The 27,997-nt window shown below is 41.5% G+C and overlaps 1 protein-coding gene across 1 annotated transcript; it reads left to right on the top strand.

Moving 5' to 3' along the window:
- Positions 1–9: 9 nt before the first annotated feature.
- On the top strand, positions 10–27,158 carry sparc (secreted protein, acidic, cysteine-rich (osteonectin)). The gene is made up of 10 exons (XM_055642660.1): positions 10–163; positions 11,331–11,404; positions 12,062–12,109; positions 13,422–13,512; positions 14,598–14,719; positions 15,641–15,761; positions 16,799–16,935; positions 20,515–20,663; positions 21,984–22,132; positions 26,326–27,158. The coding sequence occupies exons 2-10, from the start codon at positions 11,348–11,350 to the stop codon at positions 26,352–26,354; spliced, it is 903 nt and encodes a 300-aa protein (XP_055498635.1). The 5' UTR covers positions 10–163; positions 11,331–11,347; the 3' UTR covers positions 26,355–27,158.
- Positions 27,159–27,997: the final 839 nt, after the last annotated feature.

The raw sequence follows: 27,997 nt of genomic DNA, 5'->3' as shown, positions 1-27,997 counted from the left end.
GAGGGGGGTGGGGGGAGAGACTGAGACTGCGACTGAAACAGAGCCAAACCACCAGGGATAGCATTGCTTCATTTCCTGCGAGCTAGCTCTAAAGACTGGAACACTTGCACTGCCTCAGACAGCCCGGTGCTCTCTCCCTGCCGTTCAGACGTGTCCTTCTCTGGTATGAGTCTTATCTTGTCGTTTCCCTAATCTATTAAATTAGCTGTAAATGTGTATGTGTACAGGCGCGTTGCTAAAGTTAGTGTGCCGCGTGTTTCATTTTTGATAGCATTTTTTTTGTTTTATTCTTTACTCAGTTTTGCTATTCATCTATTCTTCTTACTGATGCTCAATACCTAACTATCACTCCTGCATTTCACCCTTGCGTTTGCTTTCATAATCTTCGGTTATTTTTAAATGCCTTGTAACTGTTATCATTACTTATACCTGCTGCTCTTTATTTTTTATTAATGTATACAGAAATTTGCTTCTAGGAGGGACATAACATTCCTTGTCCTTTGGTAGACTGGACATTGGGACCACATAGTTTTACGGATCTTTTATGAGTTTAATTGTTTAATTTTACAGCCTTGAAGAATCCCGTTAGGAAGCAGGTGGTTTAATTTATTGGAGAATCTGGGGTTCTTTTGTTTAAGGGGGGAAAGGAACTTAAACTCTCAGAAGTGAGTTTGGTTCTACGACAAATAGAGAGAGTAAGTCAGTGTGCATTCCAGGGCTGGGTCCGAGTGGGGGGTGGAATCTGTAAATGAGATTGGGGTTGTGGATGGGGGCAGATCGACGAAGGGTCAATTGTAATCTGTTGCCACATAGACAAACAAGAGACCGGGGACGAGGAGAATGACCAACTCTTGTTCCTTACCTCCAACAACAAAGAGCCCCTCCCATTGTATCTTTGTAGAGACCGTCGACTGCAATTAAAACTTCTTTTGATGTGTTTCTAGGCTTTCATTAGTGGCAGCGAACTCGGTAATCGCAATGGATCACCAGTCTTGCATTCAACTTTTTTTTTGTTATCGAATATTTCAATTTCTAACGCTTTGACTTTCCAACAAAATGCAGCGGTGTCTCGTCCACTGCTCCTTGTCAATGTGGAAATACTTAGATGCGCACGTTTAGAGAGAGATTAGGCTTTAAACGCAAGGAAGATTTCTAAAATGTCCCTGCAAAGCAGCTTTTAAATCTGCGCCTTGTACGATGTAAAAGAAAGACGTGGTTCAGATGCAAGGAAGCTCGGGTTCGCTCTGCACTGATGTGTGTGGCCGGTGGACGGGGACAGGGGGAGGTTGTTGTTGAGCCCAGTGGCTTTAGGGTGCAATGTGGTTTGTTTGAGGCATGAATGTTACAGCTGGAGGGGTCGCAGCAGGTGGGGCTTCCGCAGCTGGCGACCGGGACTCGTCGACTTCACTAAATGGCATGAAAGGGTTGGGAAAAGATTCGCCTTATTCAGTTAATCGCGTCGCCTCTTATAAAGAGAGCCGCGAATCAGTCCAGTCCTTTGCTTCTCCCCCTTCCTCCGCTTTGAAAGCCATATCCAATTTCCCTTTGACAAGCTAGTAGTGAATATTGAAAAGACACAAAACACTGGAAGACGGTGTATGGGTAATAGATGCGAAATGTAATGGGAATGACCGAATGTTAAACCAAAATAGTCAACGCCCGCCCGGGTCAAAAGCGCATTTCCCACACTGACTGGGGATATCCGGAGTAGCTGTAGAAGGAAGGAACTGCAGATGCTGGATCATGACACCGAAGATGGGCATAAAATGCTGGAGTGACTCAGCCGGTCAGACAGCATCTCTGGAGAAAAAGGAATAGGTGACATTTCGGGTCGAGCCCCGTCTTCAGACTCAATCTTCAGTCTAGACCAGAGATGCTGTCTGTCCCGCTAGGTTACTCCATCATGTTGTACCTATCTTCGGTGTCATCCAGCATCTGTAGTTCCTTCCTTCACTACAAATGTACCCAACAACTGAATTCGCTTGGATATCGGTGCAACTCTAGGACATACAGCGTAGGATAGGGGAGGGACACTGAACAGTTGTTGAAGGTTAACTGATCGATGTGCGGTGCGAAAATACAGGAGATGGGTTTCTGTAAAGGGATGTGGGGTGCGGGGGGGGGGGGGGGGGGGGGGAGAAGCACCAAATCCCGGTCTCAAAATTCGCAATCTTGCTTTTTGCTGTTGTGCATTTGCTGTTAATTAGACAATATAATATAACGAGGTGGGACGAAGAGGAAATCAGGCTGAGACACGGGGACATCCTATGAGCCGACGGATGCTGCATTGCCGACAGCACAACAAAACGGAGCTACTGTGAGAGGCGTTTCATGGCTTAATTCCTCTCCAATGAGCTCATCCATTTGCTCCTGTTGAGAATGGGAGATCCCAACTCTCTCTGCGAAAGAAGGAATTGCACAAGACGGCGTTTGCAATCTGTGAACTCTTGCAATGTCCTTAGCAGAACGCAAAGTGCTGGAATAACTTGGTTGCAACATCTGGCCGTGGGAAGTGGGCAGGCACAGAGAACCTTGCATAGGACGGTACTGTAGATGATGGTTTACACCGAAGATAGACACAAAATGCTGGGGTAACTCAGCGGGTCAGACAGCATTTCTGGAGAAAATGAATAGGCGATGTTTCAGGTCGAGACCCATCTTCAGACTGGTGTTTTGCTCAAGATTCCAGCATCTGCAGTTCCTTGTGCCTTGCAGTGTTTCTCTGTGTACTCAATCTGCCGAGCGGAACTACCAGCAGGGGTGGCAAGTTTCTTCCCGAATCCCACGGGGTGAATGGGTTGCTTACTTTGGATTTGTATTATTGAAGTTTCCCTGTAATCCAGGCAGCATTTTGCTCTACCAGAGGTTGCAAGAACACCGCTGAATTTAACTTCTGTTCACACCGTGCCCTTGACTTCCGAAAGCAGCCAGGTTCATGTTAGCTCTGGGAGGGGGTGAGAGGAAATCAGCGGGCAAGGAGCGTTTCCTGTACTTTTCCGAAACCCGTTTCACAAGTCAGAGGATAGTGTTTACTCAGTCCTTGATCTCAGACACGCTGTAGCCCGAGATTCGCGAATAAAAGCGTGTGTGTCCATCCGTGGCGAAAGGGTTTGGACCTGAACGTATTAACTGTTTCTCCCCCCCACCCCCCCCCCCCCCCCCCCCCCCACAGATCTGTCTGACCTGATGAATGTTTGCAGAATTTTCTGATTTTTGTTTCAGATTTCCTACAGCTGCAGTTCTTTAAAACATTTTCATTTCTTCTCCCAACATTGTGCTCGCTTAATTCTTCAGAAGCGTTTGCAAATGAATTGACTCCATACAAAATGTCCTGCATGCTGGAGTATTTGTTTTGCACCTCTCGGTCTGAGAAAGTACAGGCAGTCACAGCCACTGCTCAATGACCTATCCTTGTTAAAAGGCTCTGAACTCAAATAAAGAACGATGTAAAGACGAGGATATCTCTGACCTTCGCTGTAAACTTGACAAGAACGTTTATGGCCCTTTCATTGGGATGCAAGGCACCGTGCCCACTTTCTTAAGCGTTGAGTCTAGGGTTGTCAACTGTCCTGTATTAGATGGGACATCCCGTATATTGGGCAAAATTGGTTTGTCCCATACGGGACCACCCTTGTGCCATGTTTGACTGCTACTACTCGGGTCGAGGGGACAGTTGGGTCGGAGCGCCTCGCCCGTCCCGATGTTGTGCAGCCCATGGAGTGCAGCAGCAGTGCATCGCCCGTGGCCCCATCGGTCGGCAGCCCGGCCAGCTGTCTGACCTTCAGACCTTTGCTTACCGCCGACACACCACCCCTCCTTCTCAAGGCCGATCATCGGTTCATGAGTTGGATAGGGCGCCGGACTTTGCGCACGGCCCAGGCCAAAACTCCCTAACTGGCCTGCCGGCTGGGCTTTGTGTGCAGTCCAGTGCCCGGGCCAACTCATCATTCACCCAGCCTCGGTCGAGTCAATCAATGAATTGCTGCCAGGACTTTTTCCTTTATTTTGACCTTTTGTCCCTTATTTGGGAGTGAGAAAGTTATCAACCCTAGTTGTGTCTCTTGGTGCCCCTGGTCTGGGAACACATAAGAAGATGCCTCTTTTGCTGTCCTGCACAATTAGTCTGGAAACTATATATTTTAAATTTAAAACTATATTTTGTGTGGAAGTGGGAATTTGTTTTTGACATAATTATACCAGACAAGAGGATGTTCAAAGCATTGCATTATAGTTCTGCAGCTGCCACTGATGCATATAATTATGCTACACACAGTTGATTATTATAATCTTAAATACAAAACATGTCTTCATTGAGGCCATTGAACACAACAAACAAATAAACGCATTCATTGTGATTAATGATTTGACATTAGTAGACAGACGTTATCTCTGAAATGTGACATTGTTCGCTTTTATGAGGTGGCATTGTAATTTGTGTTTATGCAAATTAAGGGCATGCATTAATCAAAAGGGCCAGAATAACTCAAACTCACCAATACCCCTGGTAGATTGGACTTTTGTGGCAAATGTTTATGCTTCATAATTTATATAGTCAGTGTGCCAAATATCCTCACTAACATCCACAGCAACATCATTAAATGGAGCCACAGAGAACTGCAGATGCTGGGATCTTGAACAAAACACAAAGAGCTGGATTAACTCAATGGGTCAGGCAGCATCTGCGGAGGGGATGGACAGGCGATATTTCGGATCGGAGCCCTTCTTCAGACTATATCCGACATTAAAATGTTGTGTTAACATGAATATTAAAATCATGGCCATGCAGCAAAGTAAACATAGGCATTATCTTAATTTGAACAGTGAAATGATTTGGGGCTTTTCAAATCTTTCAACCCAGTAAAAAAATATTTTTGCCGTTTATGCATGACAATAAATCAAATCATTGAGGTTGTTGCTTCTGATGCTCAAATATTTCAAGTGAAATTACAGTACATCTGCTGAGTAAAAATGTGGACATGTTAGTGCATTCTCTTATGATTCTGCAAGTACAGGCCAGTTCTGTATAGAACTGCTAAAAGCAAACATTTCAGTTTAATTTGACTTATAGAATGTTACCTTTCCACTTGCAATGTGTTATTTTCACTCATGAATTGATCATCCAACGTTGTTTGAATTCAGCTCACCGTGGATTTCTTATGTTGATTTCCAAGACAAAATAGTTGTTCATCAACAGAAAAACTGAGATTTTCTTTAGCACTGGGTGATGTGGACATTGTTCATGCTAAAGCAGCTTTCTACAGTTTTGGTGATAGCTATGAATTGGAATTGGTTCCCGCTACATCTGTGGGGAAAGATCCATAGCTGTCAACGTTGGTTCATAAATATATTAATGGATAATGTAACAAGAGTTGATTGTCAAGTCACAATAACACCAATGCTAATGGAATTTCCACTTTTGAGATTCTTGTTCAATTCCCAAAGCATATCTCCAGATACTGTGAATGCATTAATGAAACCTTAAGTATTACTGATTTTCATAGATTTAAAGTGCTGTAGCTGACAGTGGGCAGCAAGAGTCCAAATGGCAGTGTTTGTAATTGCTCCTTAGTAATGGTCTCTCATATGAAAAAAAAAATCATATTTCCCAATATATTTTCTTTTATTTCTCATTTTCAATAATAATTTTATATTAAACCAACCACTGAGGAAACGTGTGCCCTTACAGAATACCTTCCACATCATTGGATTGTTGCCAAAGTGCTTCAGAGAACTATACGGGCATTCAGATGGGCAAGGGTTGATTAGGGATTAGGTTGGTCAGCATGGTTTTGTACGTGGGAGGTCTTGCCTCACAAATCGGATTGATTTTTTTTTGAAGACATGACATAAAAGGTTGATGAGGGCAGAGCTGTAGCTGTTGTGTACATGGACTTCAGTAAGGCGTTCAACAAGGTTCCACATGGTAGGCTGCTCTGGAAGGTTACATCGCATGGGATCCAAGGAGAGATTGATGAATGGATAGCAAATTGGCTCCATGGAAGGAAGCAGAGGGTAATGGTGGCAGGTTGCTTCACAGACTGGATGCCTGTGACTAGTGGTGTGCCTCGGGGTCTGATGCTGGGCCCATTACTGTTCGTCATCTACATCAATGATTTGGATGAGAACATACAGGACAAGATTAGCAATTTTGCTGATGATACAAAAGTTAGTGGTTTTGCAGATAGTGAAGATGGTTGTGAATGATTGCAGCAGGATCTGGATCGATTGGCCTGATGCGCGGAGGAATGGCTGATGGAATTTAATACAGAGAAGTGTGTGGTGTTGCATTTTGGGACATTGAACGAGGGCAGGACTTACACTGTGGATGGTAGGCCACTGGGTTGTGTTGTAGAGCAGAGGGATCCAGCTGCATGGATCCTTGAAGGTCAAGTCGCAGTTAGATCAGGTGGTCAAAAAGGCTTTTGGCACTTTGGCCTACATCAGTCAGAGTATTGAGTATAGCGGTTGGGAGGTCATGTTGCAGTTATATAAGACGTTGGTGTGACCGCATTTAAAATATTGTGTTCAGTTCTGGGCACCATGTTATAGGAAAGATAATGGCAAACTTGAAAGGATTCAGAAAAGATTTAGGAGGATGTTGCCAGGGCTAGAGGGTGTGATCTACAGGGAAAGGTTGAGTAGGCTGGGTCTCTATTCCATGGAGTGCAGGAGGATGAGGGTAGATCTTATAGAGCTATACAAAATCATAAGAGGAATGGATCAGGTAAATGCACAGAGTCTTTTAACCAGAGTAGGAGAATCGAGGACATGGGTTCAAGATGAAGGGGAAAAGATTTAATAGGAATCCGAGGGGGTAACTTTTTCCACACAAAGGGTGGTGGGTGTATGGAACAAACTGCCAGAGGAGGTAGTTGAGGCTGGGTCTATTACATTGTTTAAGAAACAGTTAGACAGGTACATGGATAGGACAGATTTGGATGGATATGACACAGCGCAGGCAAGTGGGGCTAGTGTAGCTGGGACATTGTTGGCCAGTGTGGGCGAGTTGGGCCAAAGTGCCTGTTTCCACACTGTATCACTCTATGACCAAAAAAACATTAATGGTCAAATTTTGTGAGGAAAATGCATTTTAACCTTTTCTGCAATATTTCAAAACATATATTGAGAAACTAAAATATTTTGATCTATTTGGTTAATGAATGTTAATTAAAAGATCAAATCAAAAGATTTCTCCCAGTTGCAAAGGGAGATGTGCCTCAAATGGCTGTTGAAAAATGGTCCTGCAGTAGCTGTCTAGCTTCTGTGACCAAATCCTGAACTGTGCTTAGAATTTATAGTTTAGGAACACAGTTTGGAAATGGACCCTTCAGCCCACCGAATCAGCACTGGCCAGCAATCCCCACACATTATACCATCCTACACACAGTAGCAACAATTTACAATTTTACCAAGCTAAGTAGCCTACAAACTTTGGAATGTGGGAGGAAACAGGAGCTCCCAGAAAACTTACACAGGTCACAGGGAGAATGTACAAACTCCATACAGATAGCCCCCCACAGTCAGGATCGAACCCTGTTCTCTGGGACTGTAAGGCAGCAACTCTACCGCTGCACTACCATCTTGCCATGTTTACTATTTGAGGAAAGAATTAGGCTTCGTTATTAATTGGCCAGTTCGTCAGTTAATTACACATTTTATAAAACGGTTCCTGTAGGAGGGAGACTATTGAAATGATATGATTTAATCTTGACCTAAAATACTGCCAAGAAACTTATAAATCACCACACCATGTAACCCATTGTATGAAGATAATATGCAGTCTTTCCATCTCTTTCAGCTCCTTGATATAAGAAACTCTCTTTAATAAGTCACAATTAAGTTAAATATCAATTGGCTATATGAATAATTTGCTCTGAAGGGGAATTGACTTGGAAATATTGACTGCTTGTATTGACTGCAGGAGCTGCTTGCTTTGCTGAGCATCTTCTGTTCCTATTCTATATTTATGGCGTCTGTAGTATTTTGATTTTGCCTCGATGAGCTACAAACATTGTTGTCTATTTTATTTTAAATAATTGAGAGTTTGTTGATGAGAGTTTAATCACAAAAGAAATAAGTAGAGATATCGATGTGAGTTTGAAGTTCATATAAGTTAAGGAGCTTGGACTCGGGGAGGGAATACTATGATAGGACCCAAACTGTTTGGGTCCAGATCGAATGGACTAGCTCTAAATGTTTGCCTTGTAAGGATTTTCTGAAACCAGTGAAGTTGTAGATGTGGCAGAGATTACCAGCCTATACAGCAACAGCTGGTGGGGAATTCATTTGATGTACTGGTCTGTAAACTCACTCTGACATTTTGTTATTCCAAGGTAAATACACCCAGATCTTGTTTTTGTGACTGCAGCAATCCTGTCAGGGTGGACCATTCTTGCATGTAAAATGCTGAAATAACACTCCAATGGTCAGCAGGAGAAGTTGTATAACTGGAAAATAAACATGTCTGATCTGAACCGCTAAAACAACTCAAGTGCCTGGGTCTGGTCCACAATAAGCAACAAATCACATCCATCTGCATTATATGATTTTTCTTAACCAATCAATCATTAAAATTGTATTGATCTCGAGGAAGTCATTGGTCCAGTCCACGAGTCACCTTTGCATCTGAAAATATCAAATATGTCCCACCACATGCTGTGAATGTAATTTATCCACCTTTCTTGTATGAGTCTAGCTCTGCAATTATTAGATAGTCGTACACTATGGAAACAGACCCTTCAGACCAACAGGTAGACACAAAATGCTGTAGTAACTCAGTGGGACAGGCAGCATCTCTGGAGAGAAGGAATGGGTGACGTTTCGGGTTGAGACCCTTCTTCAGACTTCAACTGCTCCCCTTCAGACCAACATGCCCTTGCCGACCAAGATGCCTCATCTAAGCTAGTCCCACATGCCCAACATTTAGCCCATATCCCTCTAAACATTTCCAAGCCATGTACCTGTTCAAGTGTCTCATAAATGCTGTTAAAGTACCTGCCTTAACTACCTCTTCTTGCAGCTCGTTCCACATACCCACTAACATCTGAGTGAAAAAGTGGTCGCTCAGATCAGGTTCTATTAAATCTTACCCCTCTCACCTTAAATCTCTTTCTCACTGAGACCTATATCTGCTGGTTCTTGATTCCCTTCCCCTGCCCTGGGTAAAAGTCTTTATGCATTCACCATATATATTCCTCTCATGATTTTACACATCTCAGATGGTAAACCATTTCTGATATTTTAGAACGTCTTAATCTGATTAATACCAGAATTACTCAAAATAGTCATGAAGGAAACATTGACCAGATGACATTCTGGGCTGCAAGCCATTTTATATGCCTCTGGATATCATGCATGGTGCCATTACTGTTAACTGTTTGGACTCTAGTGCCCTTAATTCCCCTTATGTCCCAGACTGTTTCTCTTGCATCACAAAACCTGCATTATGAATGTAAAACAAGGCAGACAAAACAGAGCAGAAAATGGCCCCAGAGACACTCTGTGAATTCTGCCCTGAGGCAGTCGCTATTTAAACAGCTGATTCCAGGCTGAAAGATGTGACCTTGCAATGACCCCCTGAAAAACCTTTAAATCACATAAAGACCCATCAAAGTGCCAGTGCGCACGCAGGCAGTGAGTTTATCCAACAAGCTGATTTTATTGCATTGTATCTCCAGAGTGCCATCACTGAGGGGCTTTCCAAATCATTCACTTTGCTTCATATGGTCACTTTTTAATTTCTAAGGAATATTTTCCAAAACTCTTGCATGGAATGTGTTCTAGGGGGATAAATCTTTTCTCCTCCCTTTTGTTTTGCTGGTGAAATTGCGAGCTACGCTTGTCCTGCTTAACATAATGCAACTTGCCATCGAGGAGCTTGCCGCTGCTGCACTGTGGCAATTCATAAGTTCATATCATAGGAGCAGAATTGGGCCATTCAGCCCATCGAGACTACTCTGCCATTCAATCATGGCTGACCTATCTTTCCCTCTCAACCCCATCCTCCTGCCTTCTCCCCATAGCCCTTTGACACCCTTACTGATCAAGAATCTCTCAATCTCCACTGTAAAAATATCCAATGACTTGGCCTCCACAGCGGTCTTTGGCAATGAATTCTATCAACTCGCCACCAAAAACTTGTCTATCTTTGTAGACAGACACAAAAGACTGGAGTAGCTCAGCAGGCCGGGCAGTATCACTGGAGAAAAGGAATAGGTGACATTTCGGATCGAGACTTTTCCTCAGACTGAGAGTCAGGGGAAAGGGGAACGAGGGATAAAACACCGTCGTAGATATGGAGAGCAGGAGGAATCATGGGGGGGGGGTTGTGCAGCATGAGAGAGTGTCGCAGAACTCTTGTTGGAGAGAGGAGAACTTCTTCAAAGTAAGCATGAAATGGTGTGCCATGAAAGACTGCAACAATATATGTTGTCTTCATTATTTCATAGTGTTTAAAAGCATTTAATGGAAAATTAAGATAATTATTTTGGTAAGAGAGTCTGGGAACTAAATTTGCTTGCTGTACGGCTCTGCAGATGTTAATGGGGGAAGTGGCTCGGTAACCAGTTTTATTGCTGTTGGCTGTAGGATAAATGATGGCTGGACCGACCACTGAGGAATTCTTCAGTTATCCTTCAAATAGTGCAGCTTTATATCAACTTGACAGAACAGGCGTGGCCTTAAATTAGCCTTCATCTTAGTGACAATTACTCATTACTGCATGCATCTTCATTCTCTTCCCCCAGTAAGCAGCGCAAATTGAACCTTTGACTTTCTGACTCGGAGGCAAAATTACTTGTTTTCTATCTTAGGTTGTCATCTGCCTTAAACAAGGTAATTGAAGGAAGAGATTAAGATTTAAGAGTTCATTTGAAAGTGACACTAGGGCAGAAATTGCATGTAGTGCATAGTGAAGGATTAACGGCAGAGATTTAAATCAGTATGTTTGACGTACATTGTGATTTGCCACAAACTTTAGAGCTTTGGAAAATTTAATCCTCTCCAAATAGAACTATTTCCCAAATATGTGAAAAAAGATTATCTCCTCAACTTGCTCTTGAACCGCATCTGCATCTCACTCTCCAAATAATGTTTGGATATGCGCCACTGGCTATCCCAACTTCACCAGCCAATTCTTTTCCACTCTTCCAGGAAATAAATCTAACAATTTTTGAAATTTAGAATCAAGCCATAATTAAGCAAAGAAAATATTGAGCGATGGAAACATGCAAGATCCAAATTGTGACACATTTCCTCTTGTATTGCATTGCATAATAACATTTTTAACTGGCACGCATTGAAACCTAATATCTGTTTTTATTTCTTCTCAGATTTCTAAACCACCAAAATGAGGGCCTGGATCATTCTTTATCTATGCCTTGCAGGCAAGGCACTGGCTGCTCCTGTAAGTACCTGCAATACAGGACAAGTTCAGAACTGTTGTAATCAGGAATGCAGCACGTAGGATAAACGATTGTGCGGTGCCAGCAAAGAGCATGTATCCAACAATGTAACCAATGGTTGCACACGCCAATTAACTAAATCATTATCTGTTTTCACTCCAACTGTAAAATCTAAACATTATGAGCTCCTTGTGCAACTTAGCAGGCATTCAGAACAACACCACATGATAGTTCCAGATAGCTATACTCAATGCGCTCTGACAGGAATTGCAGATGCTGGTTTATACCAATGATTGGTGCAAAATCCTGGAGTAACTCAATGGGTCAGGCAGCATCTCTGGAGAATGTGGATAGGTGGCATTTCGGAGTTGGGTCCCAACCCAAAATGTCACCGATCCATGTTCTCCAGAGAAGCTGCCTGACGCACTGAGTTACTCCAGCACTTTATATATCTCCAATACACTCCATGTTTCTTTCCTTTTTCACCAGGAGAAAGGCAAGTAATGCATTTCTTCTTCTTCTTGAACTCTGCAATCCATTAAAGACATGGAAAGGCACATTAATTGGCATGTTGAGTGCAAGCAATAGAGAGGGTTTTGAAAGTTGCATATTATAGCTCCGACATGACAGTACTCTTTTTAATCTTCCTAATTTCACAGCAGGAACCTGCGGCTGAAGTGGAGGTTATTGAGGAAACTGAACCAGAGGTAAGACAATATTTAATGAAATGATGAGCTTGATAGTAAGTAATTCCCCAGAGGAAGGCAGAACATAGCCAGTAAACACTGAATAACTGAAGTATCTCATGAACAAATAGCTGTCATTAATCTGTTGCACCATGATGCAGTGAAACCTGTAATGCAGTAGGTGTTTATAGGATAAGAACCTAATTTACACTACTTAAAGAAAACCCACTACTGCTTTTGTTATTGCTTGTTCAAATATAATTGACTTTAACTTCCTACCAAGTACCTTGCTATGCTTGATATATCTTAGTAGGTGGGATGTTAATATTAATCTCATGGTTCTGCAGTATTAATTTCAGACATTCAGTAAGTAATAAACATTGTAGAAGCTTGGTCCTGGGAGAACACTTTCTCCCTAAACAAAACAAGACCTTAAGAAAATCCCCTCAATACAAAAATGAATGTCATTATTTTTGCCATCATTTAACTTTAAAAAAAAAAAAAAAAAAATTAAAAAAAAACTTTTAGAACTTTACATTTAACATTGAACTAATTGGAATATGGATTTTAAGAACATTCTGACCTCATTTCTCCTTGTGGGGAGTCTGGGAATTTTTCTAAATCATGGTTGATTAATCTCATTTACTTATGTAATCTCGAGGTTTCCTTTTAAGTTAGGTTTTTCTTTTACAGTTTACTGATTGGAGTTGCACAGTTACGTGCTTAAATGTGAGCACGCTGATTGAAGAAGAAGGCTGAATTGAAAGTGAGCAAATGGGAGAAAGAAGGAACTCTCAGATAAGAGTTTGCAAAGGGCTTGATTAATCTTCAACAGTGAACTTCATGAATAGATGTTGGCAGTTTCTGGCATCCGTCCTGTGACTTTCAAGTAGCAAATGCAAAGTTGCACTTGAATGAACCACACAGAAAACTATTTATAACAGCTGATTTTCATTCCCTGTGCTTTCTAAAGTGGTCAAGAAGCTTCATGTTTGTAACTAAACAAGTCAACAACTGCCCCCCCAGAGTGAAAAATGAGCAGGGATTTATTTCGTTTCATAAAACAAATGAAACATTCATTTCATTTATTTTATATACATATTTAAGTATATGTAGCTGGTCTATAGTTTTACAATAACAGGTTTGCATCCTTTCCAAGTTCTGTATTTCTGATCTTAAATCTTAGCTAATCATCCATGATCAACATTTAATGCAAAATTGGATGGATATTGTGTACTGATTTTATTTTTCTCTGCATTCTGAAAACTTTCCTCCCTTATTAAAGCGGGATGATAAAATCAAGTTTATTAACAAGCAATTTCTATTCAAATAGGCATTGCCAGTAGGAGCGAATCCAGTCCAGATATCCACAGGAGATTTTGAAGAAACTGAAGATGATACCAAGAAGGAGATTGAAACTGAAAGTAAGTAAGGTTGTTTCCAATGTCCACTCGTTGTGATGTTGCTTGTGTTGTTTCTGAAATTTAATTTTCAAACATTCAGACCTGGTCTCTGCTGGCTAACAAAATCTAAATTGACCAGATCGCATTGGATTTGAGGCTTGAGATTCAGAATATAGGGTAACACTGCATGAATATCACTACACTTTATTATTGACACCGACCCACTTCCAGTTCGTTTATCTGTATCTTTCCATATATTTAACTGCATTGTGCATAACTCTGCACATTACTTCTCTAGTTATTTTATATTATGTTTAGTTTAGAGATACAGTGAGGAAATGGGCCCTTCGGCCCACCGGGTCTGCGCCGACCAGCGATCCCCGCACACGAACGCTAGTTCTGGATGCACTAGGGACAATTTACAATTATACCAAGCCAATTAACCTACAAACCTGTGCGTCTTTGGAGTGTGAGAGGAAACAGGAGATCCCGGAGAAAACCCACGCAAGTCACATGAAGAACATACAAATACCGTTCAGACAAGCACCAGGAGAAAGGATCGAACCCGGGTCTCTGGCGCTGTAAGGCAGCAATTCTACCGCTGCATCATTGTGCTGCCCAAGATTAAGTGTCATTTATTTACGCACTGTTGTTCATGACGGAAAAGGGAGAAGTGGAAGAAAGGAGAAGAAATAAAATGAAATGGTCAGAAATCTGCTCAAGGGCCACAAACCACTTTGATTCATCAGAGTAATGCCCCTGTCCCACTTAGGAAACCTGAACCGAAACCTCTGGAGACTTTTCGCCCCACCCAAGGTTTCCGTGCGGTTCCCAGAGGTTGCAGGCGGTTGTCGAAGGTTGCAGGTAGTGGAAGCAGGCAGTGAGACTGACAAAAACCTCCGGGAACCGCACGGAAACCTTGGGTTGGGGCGCAAAGTCTCCAGACGTTTCTGTTCAGGTTTCCTAAGTGGGACAGGGGCATTAGATACAACGTGCTGGATTAATGTAGTGGGTCAGGCAGTATCTCTGGAGAACGTGTATATGTGACACTTCGGGTTGGCATTCATCTTTTATCAGTGTTTATTTAGTGTAATGTGATTTCCTAGATCCATGTGAAAACATCCACTGCAAGCGAGGAAAGGTTTGCGAGCCTGATGAGAACAATGAGCCCATGTGTGTCTGCCAGAATCCAGCATCTTGTCCACCCAGCACAGTTGAATTTGAGAAGGTCAGTTTCAAACTATTCCCAACAGAATAATGTTGTAGTCACTGAGAAAGCTGCCAAAGAGGTTCGGCAAGGGTGCAACACAATTGATAAGGGATAATCAAAATAGCCCACATGTCAGAGGGAATTACAAAATGGGACGTTACTGAAGTTATTTGCTACAATGAGCTGGAGATTGTAAAGGGGTATTGAGGACAAATGACAGAATAATTATCGACAGAACAGATCTTTCATAATGTATCTTAACTATTCAAAAGCTAGACATTTTGCTTCTCGTCAGCAACAGTGAAGGCATTGATGGTTGTGCAAGTCTGCACGATGGACAAGTTTAAATAGTCAGCTTACATAGTCAGTCTTTAGTTGAATATTATACCGTTTCTGTCATTAAATCTAAAAGCTTGACAATATTTTACGAAGTATATCAGTAGCAACATTTGGGAAGAGTAAACATAAATGGACATGAGTGATGATTATTGGAATGTCAAAACATAAAACTGCATGATTCACTTAATAGCCATTCATTATATTTGTGTCTACTGTGCCCATCTCATTTATACATGGATTCATAAAGAGCATGTGAAGTAATTTACAGCCAGTAATTCTTCACCACTTGATTAACTGTAACATTTAGGCACTGCCACTGATGGTATATTTTGTATGGGAAAGGAGTGATCATTTAAATCAACAACCAGTTGAAATGAAGCAAGATCATGTTGGATCACGGTTATGCATCCCAGCCTGTAATTTATTTACTGCAATGAAATCAAAATGCAAGATTAATATTTGCATCATTCATTTTGTAAGGTATGGATTAGCGATGCAGAAATCATGAAAGCATAAAAAGGATGTGTTTTGAAGCAGAGGGGATTAATTTTATATTCTATTAAAACCAGTAATATTTTTATATTTCTACCCTTTCCCCAGGTGTGTGGTACTGATAACAGCACCTACGATAGTGCCTGCCAGCTCTTTGCCACCAAGTGTGCATTGGAAGGCACCAAGAAGGGCCATAAGCTCCACTTGGACTACATTGGACCATGCAAATGTATGTGAAGTGGATACTTTCAGTGAATAAATAGAAGGGGGAGATAACAATGTGCAGAAAGTGAAACGTATTTCTTAGCCGTGTTATTCTTCATTATAACTGTACAAACTCGTCATTAATACCGTCATCTAATTTAGCTTGTTTATTCCATGCTGCATTCACATGGCTAATTATATCTTGCACTTTACTCTATTGTACTTGAGTTTGACTGGATTGTACCTCGGTACACGTGACGATAATAAACCTAAACCAAAACAGAGAACGAAGGAGAAGATCACGCTTAAACTGAGGAGAGAGCAATAGCATTCACCGGATGCTCAATTTCACCCTTTCACCCACAATACTTTTTTTAAAGAAAGGGATTAGATTCATCTTTTAAAGGAGCGCTGCTTAGATCAGAAGATTTTTTATTTTCATTAGTTATTGTTAGTACGAACTAAACTTTAAAGCAAGAGCATCTTTCATTTCACAATTGGGATATACAATTGTTGTTAATGGTTTATAACCCCATAAGACATAGGAGCAGAATTAGGTCACTCAGCCCATCCAATGTACTCCACCATTCAGTCATGACTGATCTATTTTTCCCTCTTAACCAAATTCTCTCGCCTTCTCCCCGTAACCTTTGATGCTCTTCCTAATCAAGAATCTGTCAATCTCCGCCTTAATTATATCCAATGTCTTGGCCCTTTACAGCATCTGTATTCAAAAGTTTATTTTGTGTTATGTATACAGAGATACAGTGAAATGCTGTTATCCATCAAATAATACCGTACAATAAATCCTCTTCTAGTACAGCATGCAGAGAGTCACCACATTCTGGCGCCATCTTGCAACTTCAAAGTCTCTGAAACATCCGCTCTAGGGCTAAGGAGACCTTTGATTCGTTAATATCTCACTTCAAGGCCCAGTGTCTTGGTTGTCCAGGTTTAGGCAGCATGGGAAAATAAATATTCTCAGAGTGAATGCTTTGAAGCAACATGCCGAAAGAATATTTCTAACATCTCTAAATGAGCACTTTTGTGATTACTTTGCAGTCATCCAAGTCTGCCAGGACAGTGAACTGACTGAGTTCCCACTGCGCATGCGTGACTGGTTGAAGAATGTCCTGGTTACCCTTTACGAGCGCGACAACGAGGAAAACAATCTCCTGACTGAGAAACAAAAGATGAAGGCAAGAAGCATACAACCTTTTCAATCCATTAGAAAAAGATTGAGTAATAAGACAATGTCAAAATTGATTTTGTTTATCTCCTCTCCGGCCTTTAACCACTAGAAGGTTTTATTTGTGTTATTTTGGCTTCTACTCTTTATATATCTTTTCAAGACAGTAAAAATGGAGTAACTCAACAGTCCAAGTAGCATCTCTGGAGAACATGGATATGTGACGTTTCTTCAGACTGGGATAGTAACATAGAGAACAGGTGCAGGAGTAGGCCATTCGACCGTTCGAGCCAGCACCACCAGTCAATGTGATTATAGCTGATCATCCACAATCAGCACCTCGTTCCTGCCTTCTCCCCAAATACCTTGATCCCACTAGCCCTAAGAGCTCTATCTAACTCTCTTTTGAATGCATCCAGTGAATCAGCCTCCACTGCCATCTGAGGCAGAGAATTCCACAAATTCACAACTCTCTGGGTGAAAACGTTTTTCTTCGTCTCAGTTCTAAATGGCCTACCTCTTATTCTTAAACTGTGGCCCCTGGTTCTGGATTCCCCCAACATCGGGAACATGTTTCCTGCATCTAGCTTGTCCAATCCTTTAATAATTTTATATGTTTCTATAAGATATCCTCTCATCCTTCTAAATTCCAGTGAATACAAACCTAGTCATTCCATACTTTCATCATATGACAGTCCCGCCATCCTGGGAATTAACCCAGTGAATCTACGCTGCACTCCGTCAATAACAAGAATGTCCTTCCTCGAATTAGGAGACCAAAACTGCACACAATACTCCAAGTGTGGTCTCACCAGGGCCCTGTACAACTGCAGAAGGGCCTCTTTGCTCTTATACTCAAATCCTCTCGTTATGAGGACCAACATGCCATTATCTTTCTTCATTGCCTGCTGTACCTGCATGCTTACTTTCAGTGACTGATGTACAAGGACACCCAGGTCTGGCTGCACTTCCCCTTTCACTAATCTGACACCATTCAGATAATAATCTGCCTTCTTGTTCTTGCCATAAAAGTGGATAACCTCACATATTTTCAATAGGTCAGGCAGCACCTGTGGAGATAGTAATATGTATTGACAATCCAGGTCAGCAGAAAGGATGGCACTTGGCCCAAATCGTTTCTATCTGAGTGTGTGTTATTCTTTCAACATGTTCTATTATCCTATTAGAAACAGAATTAGCAATCACTTGCATGTGAGTGAAGTAATTAAAAATCATTTGAATAGATTTATTCTAAGGCAACGTGATGGTGGAAATAATTGAAGTGAAATAATCCATATAGAAAATGCAGTTTATGTGCATCAATGAACTTTCAAGAGACCTGACTTCAGACTTTAGAGGCAAAGAGGCCCACCAGGTCCACACTGACCAGCGATCATTCCCGTACACTAAAACTATCCTACACACTAGGGATAATTTCCAAATTTTGCCGAAGCCAATTAACCTACAAAACTGTACGTCTTTGTGTGTGAGTGTGAGAGGAAGCTGGAGCACCCAGAGAAATCTCACGAGGTCACAGGGAGAATGCACGAAACTCCATACAGACAGCACCCATAGTCAGGATCAAACCATAGTCAGTCTCTGGTGCTGTAAGGCAACAACTGTACCAAATGAACCACTGTGTGCCACTGTGCAGGCATTTAATGAAATGGCACATAATGGGTTTGTCATTGAGATTGAAGCCAGCAGAATAAAAAGGGCTTTCATAACATCGATGGAAATTGGCAAAATAACAAGAAACAGAGAAACGTTGAAAGGTTGTTTTTCAGTCTGGAGTGAAGCAACAGAGGAGCCCTATTGTGATTGTACCGACCAGTTGCTTTGTTTTTAATAAACTGGAGATGACAACTGCCCAGTTTGCAGCTAACACAAAACACAGAGGGCTATAACTATTGTGAACTATGAAGTGAATAATAATAGACAAGATATTGGCAGGCTGGTGGATGGGGTGACATTCCTACAGATAAATGTAATGTTGAGAAATATAACGTTATATTTTGGTTGAAAAAAGACAATATAAATGAGAGGGTACAATTCTAAAGTGGATACAGCGGATACAGTATATATATATATATATATGTGTGTGTATATATATATATATGTGTGTGTGTGTATATGTGTGTGTGTGTATATATATATATGTATATATATGTGTGTGTGTGTATATATATATATATATATGATATATATATATATATATATGTATGTATATATATATATATATATATATATAGATATATATATATAGATATATATATATATATATATATATATATATATATGAAAGTGGTAGGGCAGTATGAAGAAGATGAGATACTGGGCTTTATAAATGAATGCACTGAGTGAAAGGACAAGGATGTCACAATGAAACCTTATGACATTGTTTTATAACATCAGCTTAGCCATGGTGTGTTTCCAGCTCAGGGCGCTGCATTTAGAGTTTAGGTTTAATATTGGCACAGGTCCAGTTTAAGAAAGATCACAGTGGCGCAGCAGTAGAGTTGCTAGAGTGCCTTACAGCGCCAGAGACCTGGGTTGAATCCTGGCCACAGGTGCTCTGTCTGTACATAGTTTGAACTTTCTCCCTGTGACCACGTGGGTTTTCTTCGGGTGCTTCAATTCCAAACCTATATAGGTTTGTAGGTTGATTGGCTTCTGTAAATTGTAAATGGCCCCTAGTGTGTAGGATAGTGCTAGTCTACGGGGTCGCTGGTCAGCGCGGGCTTGGTGGGCTGGACGGCCTGTTTCCATGTGGTATGTGTAAAGTTTGCTCAATTTAGACTTTAGTTTAGTGCAGGGGTGTCAAACACACGGGATCCGATGATTTCCCCGATGCTAGAGCGGGCTGCAGCCGTCCGCGGTGCCGAATAGGACTGCGTTTGCGTGTGCGCGGCACGATCCGGCACGCATCGACGTGGCATTTTGCCCGTGACCTAAAATGAGTTTAAATCAGTTTGACACCCCTGGTTTAGTGATACTGCATGGAAACGGGCCTTTTGTGGCCCATCAAGTCAATGTTAACCTTCAATCGCCAGTTCACACTAGTTCTGTGTTGTCCCACTGTAGTGTGTAGGGATAATTTACAGAGGCCAATTAACCTACAAACCTGCTCAACTACGGGATGTGGGAGGAAACCGGAGCACCTGAAGGGAACTCATGTGATCACAAGGAGAGTCCAAACTCAACACAAATTGCATCAAGGTCCAAATCGACCCCTGGGTCTCAGATGCTATGAGGCAGCAACTCTGCCAAAAGTGCCATTGAGCCGCCCTGATAATCTGTCTTCAAACTGAAGTGGCAAGTACTTCTCTTTTCATAGATGCTGCCTGACCTGCTGAGTTTTACCACCATTATTATCTGTTCTCACGTCAGATTTCCAGCATCTGCAGATTTTCTTTTTGATTTTCTTCCTGACCACAGCATGACTGGCTGTTGTGTAGGAACTGCTGATGTTGGTTTAAACCGAAGACAGACACAAAAAGCTGGGGTAACTCAGGCAGCATCTCTGGAGAGAAGGAATGGGTGACGTTTTCGGACTTCAGACTAGCCTGACTGTTCTTCCCTTCAACAGGTTCAGAAGATGTATGAAAATGAAAAGCGTCTGCAGGATGGAGAGCACTCAGTGGACCTTCTGGCTCATGACTTTGAGAAGAACTACAACATGTTCGTTTTCCCCGTTCACTGGCAATTCGGACAACTTGACCAACACCCAGCTGACAAGTAAGCTTCACCAGGATCAGAGCTTTAGTTTGGCTCATCTCCTCATCTCCTTCCCAAAATAATGTTCTTTATTTATGAGGCTATGACCTCTAGTCCTGGACTGTCCCACCACATCCCTTCATTCCCTGGACATCTATGTACCCATCCAAAAGCCTGTTAAACACCACTATCATCTCTGCTTCCACCAGCACCCCTGGCATTGTGTTCCAGTCACCCACCACTCTGTGTGAAAATTAAAATATGGTTGTACATCTCCTTTACTTTACCCTGAGAGATTTCTTTCTTACATTTGTCAACAAAATATATCCAAAAAATGAAGGGATTTTGCTGAAAACGAGCTGGTTGGTTTGGAATCTCCAGTGGAGGTTTGGTCAGCTTCTCCATAAGCTGACTGATATTTATTTTCCAGTAACTGGACTGATTTTTTAACTCTAAACTGCTTGTAGATGACATATGCAAATCAAAATTAGTGGGAGCAAAAGAGTAGCAAAGTTTGTTTTGATATTACTTGTGCATCTTCAAGGCATTTCTGTGACACCACAAAATGTCCCAGATGACTCGACTTAAGATGAATAAATGTCATGAAGAAGCAGGAGGTAAGCTTTGTAATGTCCATACCCACCTTTCACAAAAGTCAAGAGTGTTTTATTGTCAGATGTCCCGACATGGAACAATGACATTCTTTCTCAACAGCACAACAGAGATGTAAACATATTAACATGTAAAACCCATAATAAACAACAACAAAAAGTTCAGTATATTTAAAAAAACAAACAAATAAATAGACAATAGAAATGCAAAGTCAAAAAATAATGTCCCCAAGTATATGCAGTTCAGAGCCTTTTTGGAGGTTGTAGTGTTTAATAGCCTGAAAGCTGTTGGGAAGAAGCTGCTCCTAAACCACAATGTTACAGTTTTCTGGCTCCTGCACCTTCTTCCCGACGGCAGGAGTGAGATGAGAGCGTGGCCAGGGTGTCTGATATTGGCTGCTTTTTCTGAGGCAGCGACTCTTATACATCCCTTCAATGGTGGGGAGGTCTGTACCCATGATGGACTTTTAATAAAATTATCCAATTACTGCTGATCACAAGATAGCCACAAAAAGCTGGAGTAACTCAGTGGGTCAGACAGCATCTCTAGAGCAAAGGAATAGCTGACGTTTCGGTCACAAGGTTACTTTAAGTTGTGGAAACTAAGTGGAAAGTCGAAAATTGAAGTCCAACTTATTTAGTACATTGGCCGTACATTGTGTGTAGAACAGTTAGATTTTGTTATTAAATGAATCTACACCTTGTGAATGTGCTTTTGCTTTGACTCCAGGTACCTTTCTCACTCTGAGTTGGCTCCTCTCCGTGCCCCCCTTGTCCCAATGGAGCACTGCACCACTCGCTTCTTCCAGGAATGTGATGCAGACAACGACAAATACATTGCCCTTGAGGAGTGGGCCATGTGCTTTGGTATCAAAGAGGGTGAGTATCTGCAGGCAACAGCTACATACACTGTGTAGGAAGGAACTGCAGATGCTGGTCTAACCCGAAGATAAGACACAAAAAGCTGGAGTAACTCAGCGGGTCAGACAGCATCTCTGGAGAAAAAGAATAGGTGATGTTTCGGGTCGAGACACTTCAAAGTCGTGTCCCGAACCAAAACGTCACCTATTCCTTTTCTCCAGAGATGCTGTCTGACCCATTGAGTTGCTCCAGCTTTATGTCTATCTTCAGCCACATACACTGCCCATTGTTAGTAGTTTAGTAGTTAAGGTTGAAGTCAACTTTCATGTTAGCAGCATTTTGATTTTGAAAGGAGATTAAAGCAATTTTTAATGTTGATAAACAGTTCATAACGTTGAGGCAGTTATTTACAAAAATGACTGAAGAATAATTCTGGCAATCCATTAAGGATAGTAAATGTATAAAGTAAACTGTCCAATGAAGCTGATAACATAAACAGGCTTGGATGGGAGCTTTATATCAGGAGGGCAATGTTTACATGTGATGCTAATCATAATTCCAATCATATTGATAATAATATTCCTATTTCCACTGCATTTTGCACCTGTATGGTGGTTTTGCTGGTGTTAAACTGTAGTTAAGTGTTAAACTGTATAATTAAATAGATCTATGTAAAAATACCAACTACAGTTTCACTCCATCAAGGTATGAATTTTACCGAAGATCTGTCTGCATGATCGCAATGTAACTGAAATTAGGGAATATCTGAAGAGTAACATAAAAACTAAAACAGAATCACGTTTTCATCATGTCTTTTATGAGCCTAATAGAAACATAGAAACATAGAAATTAGGTGCAGGAGTAGGCCATTCGGCCCTTCGAGCCTGCACCGCCATTCAATATGATCATGGCTGATCATCCAACTCAGTATCCCGTACCTGCCTTCTCTCCATACCCCCTGATCCCCTTAGCCACAAGGGCCACATCTAACTCCCTCTTAAATATAGCCAATGAACTGGCCTCAACTACCCTCTGTGGCAGAGAGTTCCAGAGATTCACCACTCTCTGCGTGAAAAAAGTTCTTCTCATCTCGGTTTTAAAGGATTTCCCCTTTATCCTTAAGCTGTGACCCCTTGTCCTGGACTTCCCTAACATCGGGAACAATCTTCCTGCATCTAGCCTGTCCAACCCCTTAAGAATTTTGTAAGTTTCTATAAGATCCCCTCTCAATCTTCTAAATTCTAGAGAGTATAAACCAAGTCTATCCAGTCTTTCTTCATAAGACAGTCCTGACATCCCAGGAATCAGTCTGGTGAACCGTCTCTGCACTCCCTCTATGGCAATAATGTCCTTCCTCAGATTTGGAGACCAAAACTGTACGCAATACTCCAGGTGTGGTCTCACCAAGACCCTGTACAACTGCAGTAGAACCTCTCTGCTCCTATACTCAAATCCTTTTGCAATGAAAGCTAACATACCATTCGCTTTCTTTACTGCCTGCTGCACCTGCATGCCTACCTTCAATGACTGGTGTACCATGACACCCAGGTCTCGCTGCATCTCCCCCTTTCCCAATCGGCCACCATTTAGATAATAGTCTGCTTTCCTATTTTTGCCACCAAAATGGATAACCTCACATTTATCCACATTATACTGCATCTGCCAAACATTTGCCCACTCACCCAGCCTATCCAAGTCACCCTGCAGTCTCCTAGCATCCTCCTCACAGCTAACACTGCCCCCCAGCTTAGTGTCATCCGCAAACTTGGAGATATTGCCTTCAATTCCCTCATCCAGATCATTAATATATATTGTAAATAGCTGGGGTCCCAGCACTGAGCCTTGGGGTACACCACTAGTCACTGCCTGCCATTGTGAAAAGGACCCGTTTACTCCTACTCTTTGCTTCCTGTTTGCCAGCCAGTTCTCTATCCACATCAATACTGAACCCCCAATGCCGTGTGCTTTAAGTTTGTATACTAATTTCTTATGTGGGACCTTGTCGAAAGCCTTCTGGAAGTCCAGATACACCACATCCACTGGTTCTCCCCTATCCACGCTACTAGTTACATCCTCGAAAAATTCTATAAGATTCGTCAGACATGATTTACCTTTCGTAATCATCCCAAAAGACAGCCAATTATTCATTTCTCTAGTGGAACTACTGCCGTACTGTATGGGATATGGAAGGCAATTTAGAAACATAGAAACATAGAAAATAGGTGCAGGAGGAGGCCATTCAGCCCTTCGAGCCAGCACCGCCATTCATTGTGGTCATGGCTGATCGTCCCCAATCAATAACCCGTGCCTGCCTTCTCCCCATATCCCTTGATTCCACCAGCCCCTAGAGCTCTATCTAGATCAATTTGCAAGCTGCAAGTACCTTAAACAACTTTGAATTGCAATGTGATAACTGAAAATCAAAAATCTACATGATCAAAATCTGAAATAAGCATTAAACGCTGGAGACTCAATAGCTCAACCAGCATCTGTGGAAAGAGAAGCTAACATTAAAGGTTGAAAACTCTTTGTCAGAACTGGGAAGGAGAAAATCTAAATTGCTACTGTATTATATTACATGAAGGGAAGGATAGGATTAAGGAAATAACCCTGTGGTGAAGCCAAGGTTGCTATGATGATATGCTGTTTATGCAAACATCTGTTTGACAGATTATTGATGGTGTATTGATCTGTCAATTGGATAGTTTTGGAAACTATGTATTGGTAACCTTGGCCTCACCCTAATGGGCCTGTCCCACTTACGTGACTTTTTCAGCGACTGTCGGCACCCGTCATAGGTCATTGCAGGTCACCGAACATTTTCAACATGTTGACAAATCCAGCGGCGACCAGAAACACGCTGCGACTCTTTGGGCGACTAGGAAACTACTCACGACCATACAGGCAACACCCTAGTGACATGTCGCGGGGTGAAGCCTGTATGGTCTTGAGTAGTCGCCCAAAGAGTCATACCTTGTTCTGGTCGCCGCTGGATTTTCAACATGTTGAAAATTTTCACCCACCTCTAACGACCTATGACGGGTGCCAGAATTTGCCGAAAAAATTACCTTAATTGGGACAGACCCATAACAGTACAATTCCCGTTGTCCTATCCATCACTCCCCTACCCTCTCTGCATCTTAAAACTATTTGATTTCTATTTGTTTTCCCATTCTGATGAAGAGCCTTTGAGCTGAAGAATTGTACTCACTTTTCCTATGCAGTCAATATTACAATTTTTGGGTTGGGACATAATGTTAAGCAGGTGTAGTGGATAACCTTCCTGCTTTTTTTTTTAAATATAAAAGGCTAGTTTTGGTCAGACTGGCACAGGAGGTATAATGCCTCGTGCATAGCCTGTACCTCTCAACAAGCTGAACACATTCCATTTTGCACAGAACACTCCCTTTCTGGAGTGATGTCTTCATAAGCTCCAACCTTCTGACCCAACCCAGCCCGCTACTGTTTATTACATGTCAGGCTTCCCCCTGGAGACTAAAATGCACAATTTTACACATCATTTCAAAGTATTATTGGTAAATTCTTCTGTGCTTGCTCAGCTATCAATAAGCATAATTTTGTTATGTTAAGCTGCTTAAAACAGGCCCTTCATAAGGTCATAAGGAATTGGGCCATTCGGTCCATCAAGTCTACTCCACCATTCAATCATGGCTGATCTACCTCTCCCTCCGAACCCCATTCTCCTGCCTTCTTCCCATAACGTCTGACAGCTGTACTAATCAAGAATCCATCTATCTCTGCCTTAAAAAGATCCACTGACTTGACCTCCACAGCCTTTTGTGACAAAAAATTCCACAGATTCACTCATTCTCAGTTCTATGTAATCCCGCTTTTGCGTCCACTCTCTACACATTGGGGGCTATTTACAGAGGCCAATTAACTTACAAACCTGCGCATCCTTAGGTTGTGGGGAAAAAAAACACAGAGTACCCAGAGGGAACCCACACAGTCACAGGGAGAACATGCAAACTCCCCACAGACAGTACCCGAGGTCAGGATCGAACCTGGGTGTCTGGCACTGTGCAGCAGCAGCAGCAGTATCAATGTGCCGCACTTATCTTTATTAAATATTAAATTATTTTGTATTTTTCATAAATTAATATTCGATTATTTTGTATTTTTCATAAATGTAAGATTATTAAAATATTATTGAATTCTAATTTTCATATGATGTTTCTTCTTTCTTGCAGAGGATATTGATGGCAACCTTCTGATATAATCTTCGCCTATTGCTGTCCATTGCTACCTTTTGGTGGTGGTGCTAACTAGAGACTGACTACATTAATGGTGCTACTCTCATTTATTATCTCTACCACTGTAACACAGTGCATATGCTTTCAATAACACTTGTTGGCAAAGAAAGACATCTTCCTTCAATTATTGAAATTCCGATGTGTTTTTTTTGCTGTGTTTTTAATTGTCCTTGTCAATTAAAGGAGTAACTTGCATGTGTTAGCAGTATTGTCTGGATCCTTGCCCATGTAAAATGAAACCCATGTATTAATGCCCAGAACCCTGGAGGTTCGTAGCTTCTCTCTTTTATGTACAGGTAGACAGTGAATGCTGTGGTTTAATGGCTGGGTGTGAGGGAACTACTTTCAGTATGCTGTCAAAAGTGAATATGGATTTGTGTGAAGGCTGGAGTGCTAATATGTGCTTTGCATCTGTAAGGGGTTGCAAAGGGAAAATAGGGACATCTCGGATGTTAATCAGAAAGTGTACAATGTGGAAAAGGAAGATGCGATTGTACAAGTTGATGGAAGTCTACCTCGAAGTCCCTTTACGCTATCCACTAACACAGGATAAGCACACTTTCCATATTTCTTTCTAATAAAAAAAATTAAAACAAATAATTTCATGCATGCAGTTGCGATGGTTAAAGGTGTCTTTATTCATGGCAAATATAATTCCCAATTTTGTAACATGGTATTTTGTGCCTGGTCACTGAGCTAACCATTTTCCTGTTATGTGCTTCATAACTGTTCACCGTACAATGGAATAAAACAACATGATAATGCCACAATATATTGCATACTCATGCTTCTTAACTCACTGTGCACAGTGCAATGCAGCCACCAATTACACAGCAATCTTGCTTTGTTTTATAAGGATGCACAATGACACACAGTGCAATAACAAGTGTATGTGATTTGTAAAAGCACAATAATTCCAGAAAAATCATGTGTCAACATTCTTGGATTAGTAGTTCATAAATTCAGTTTTGAGAACTGAATATTCCTGCCAAGTGTGGTCTTTATTGCTTATCCCTAATGACCCTTAAGTTGAAGGTGGGCTGCTGCTTTCAGCCCCAGCAGTGCATCTGATGAAGCTGCTACTTTGGGGTCAGGGGTGCCAGGATTTCAATTCAGTGACAATGAAAGGTGGTGTTGTATTTCAAGTCAATATAATGTGGGGCCAAGGGAACCTGAAGAGTACCGGTATGTTGGGGTTGTGATATAGTAGTTAAATTAAGAGTTGTATGATCTGGAGATGTGGCAGATGTGGAATTTAAGTTCAGTTACTAAATTGGAATTAATGTTTTTTTTTTACAATATCACCATTTCTATTTAGTAAGGATGAACATTAAAACTTGGGGTTGTTGTAAAATTTCATCTGGTTCACATATGTCCTTAAGTCTACACGTGACATCAGACACACCCCATGAGATTAACTTAAATATCTTCTGAAATGGCCCCATCACATGAGTTCTCTGAAGTGGCCCTCTACCAATACTATAAAGATCAAACACAGAAGATAGTAAATTTTCTGCATAATGCAAACAAGATCCATTCATGCAAATTTATCTCTCCATTGAAAATGGTACAAATTGCACCCCACACAATATTGATGTTGGTTTATTAT

This window comes from Leucoraja erinacea, chromosome 11 (assembly GCF_028641065.1).
Source record: "Leucoraja erinacea ecotype New England chromosome 11, Leri_hhj_1, whole genome shotgun sequence".
In the NCBI taxonomy this organism is placed as follows: domain Eukaryota; kingdom Metazoa; phylum Chordata; class Chondrichthyes; order Rajiformes; family Rajidae; genus Leucoraja; species Leucoraja erinaceus.
The sequence above is the reverse complement of the archived record's forward strand: the minus strand, read 5'-3'. Positions and strand labels throughout refer to the sequence as shown.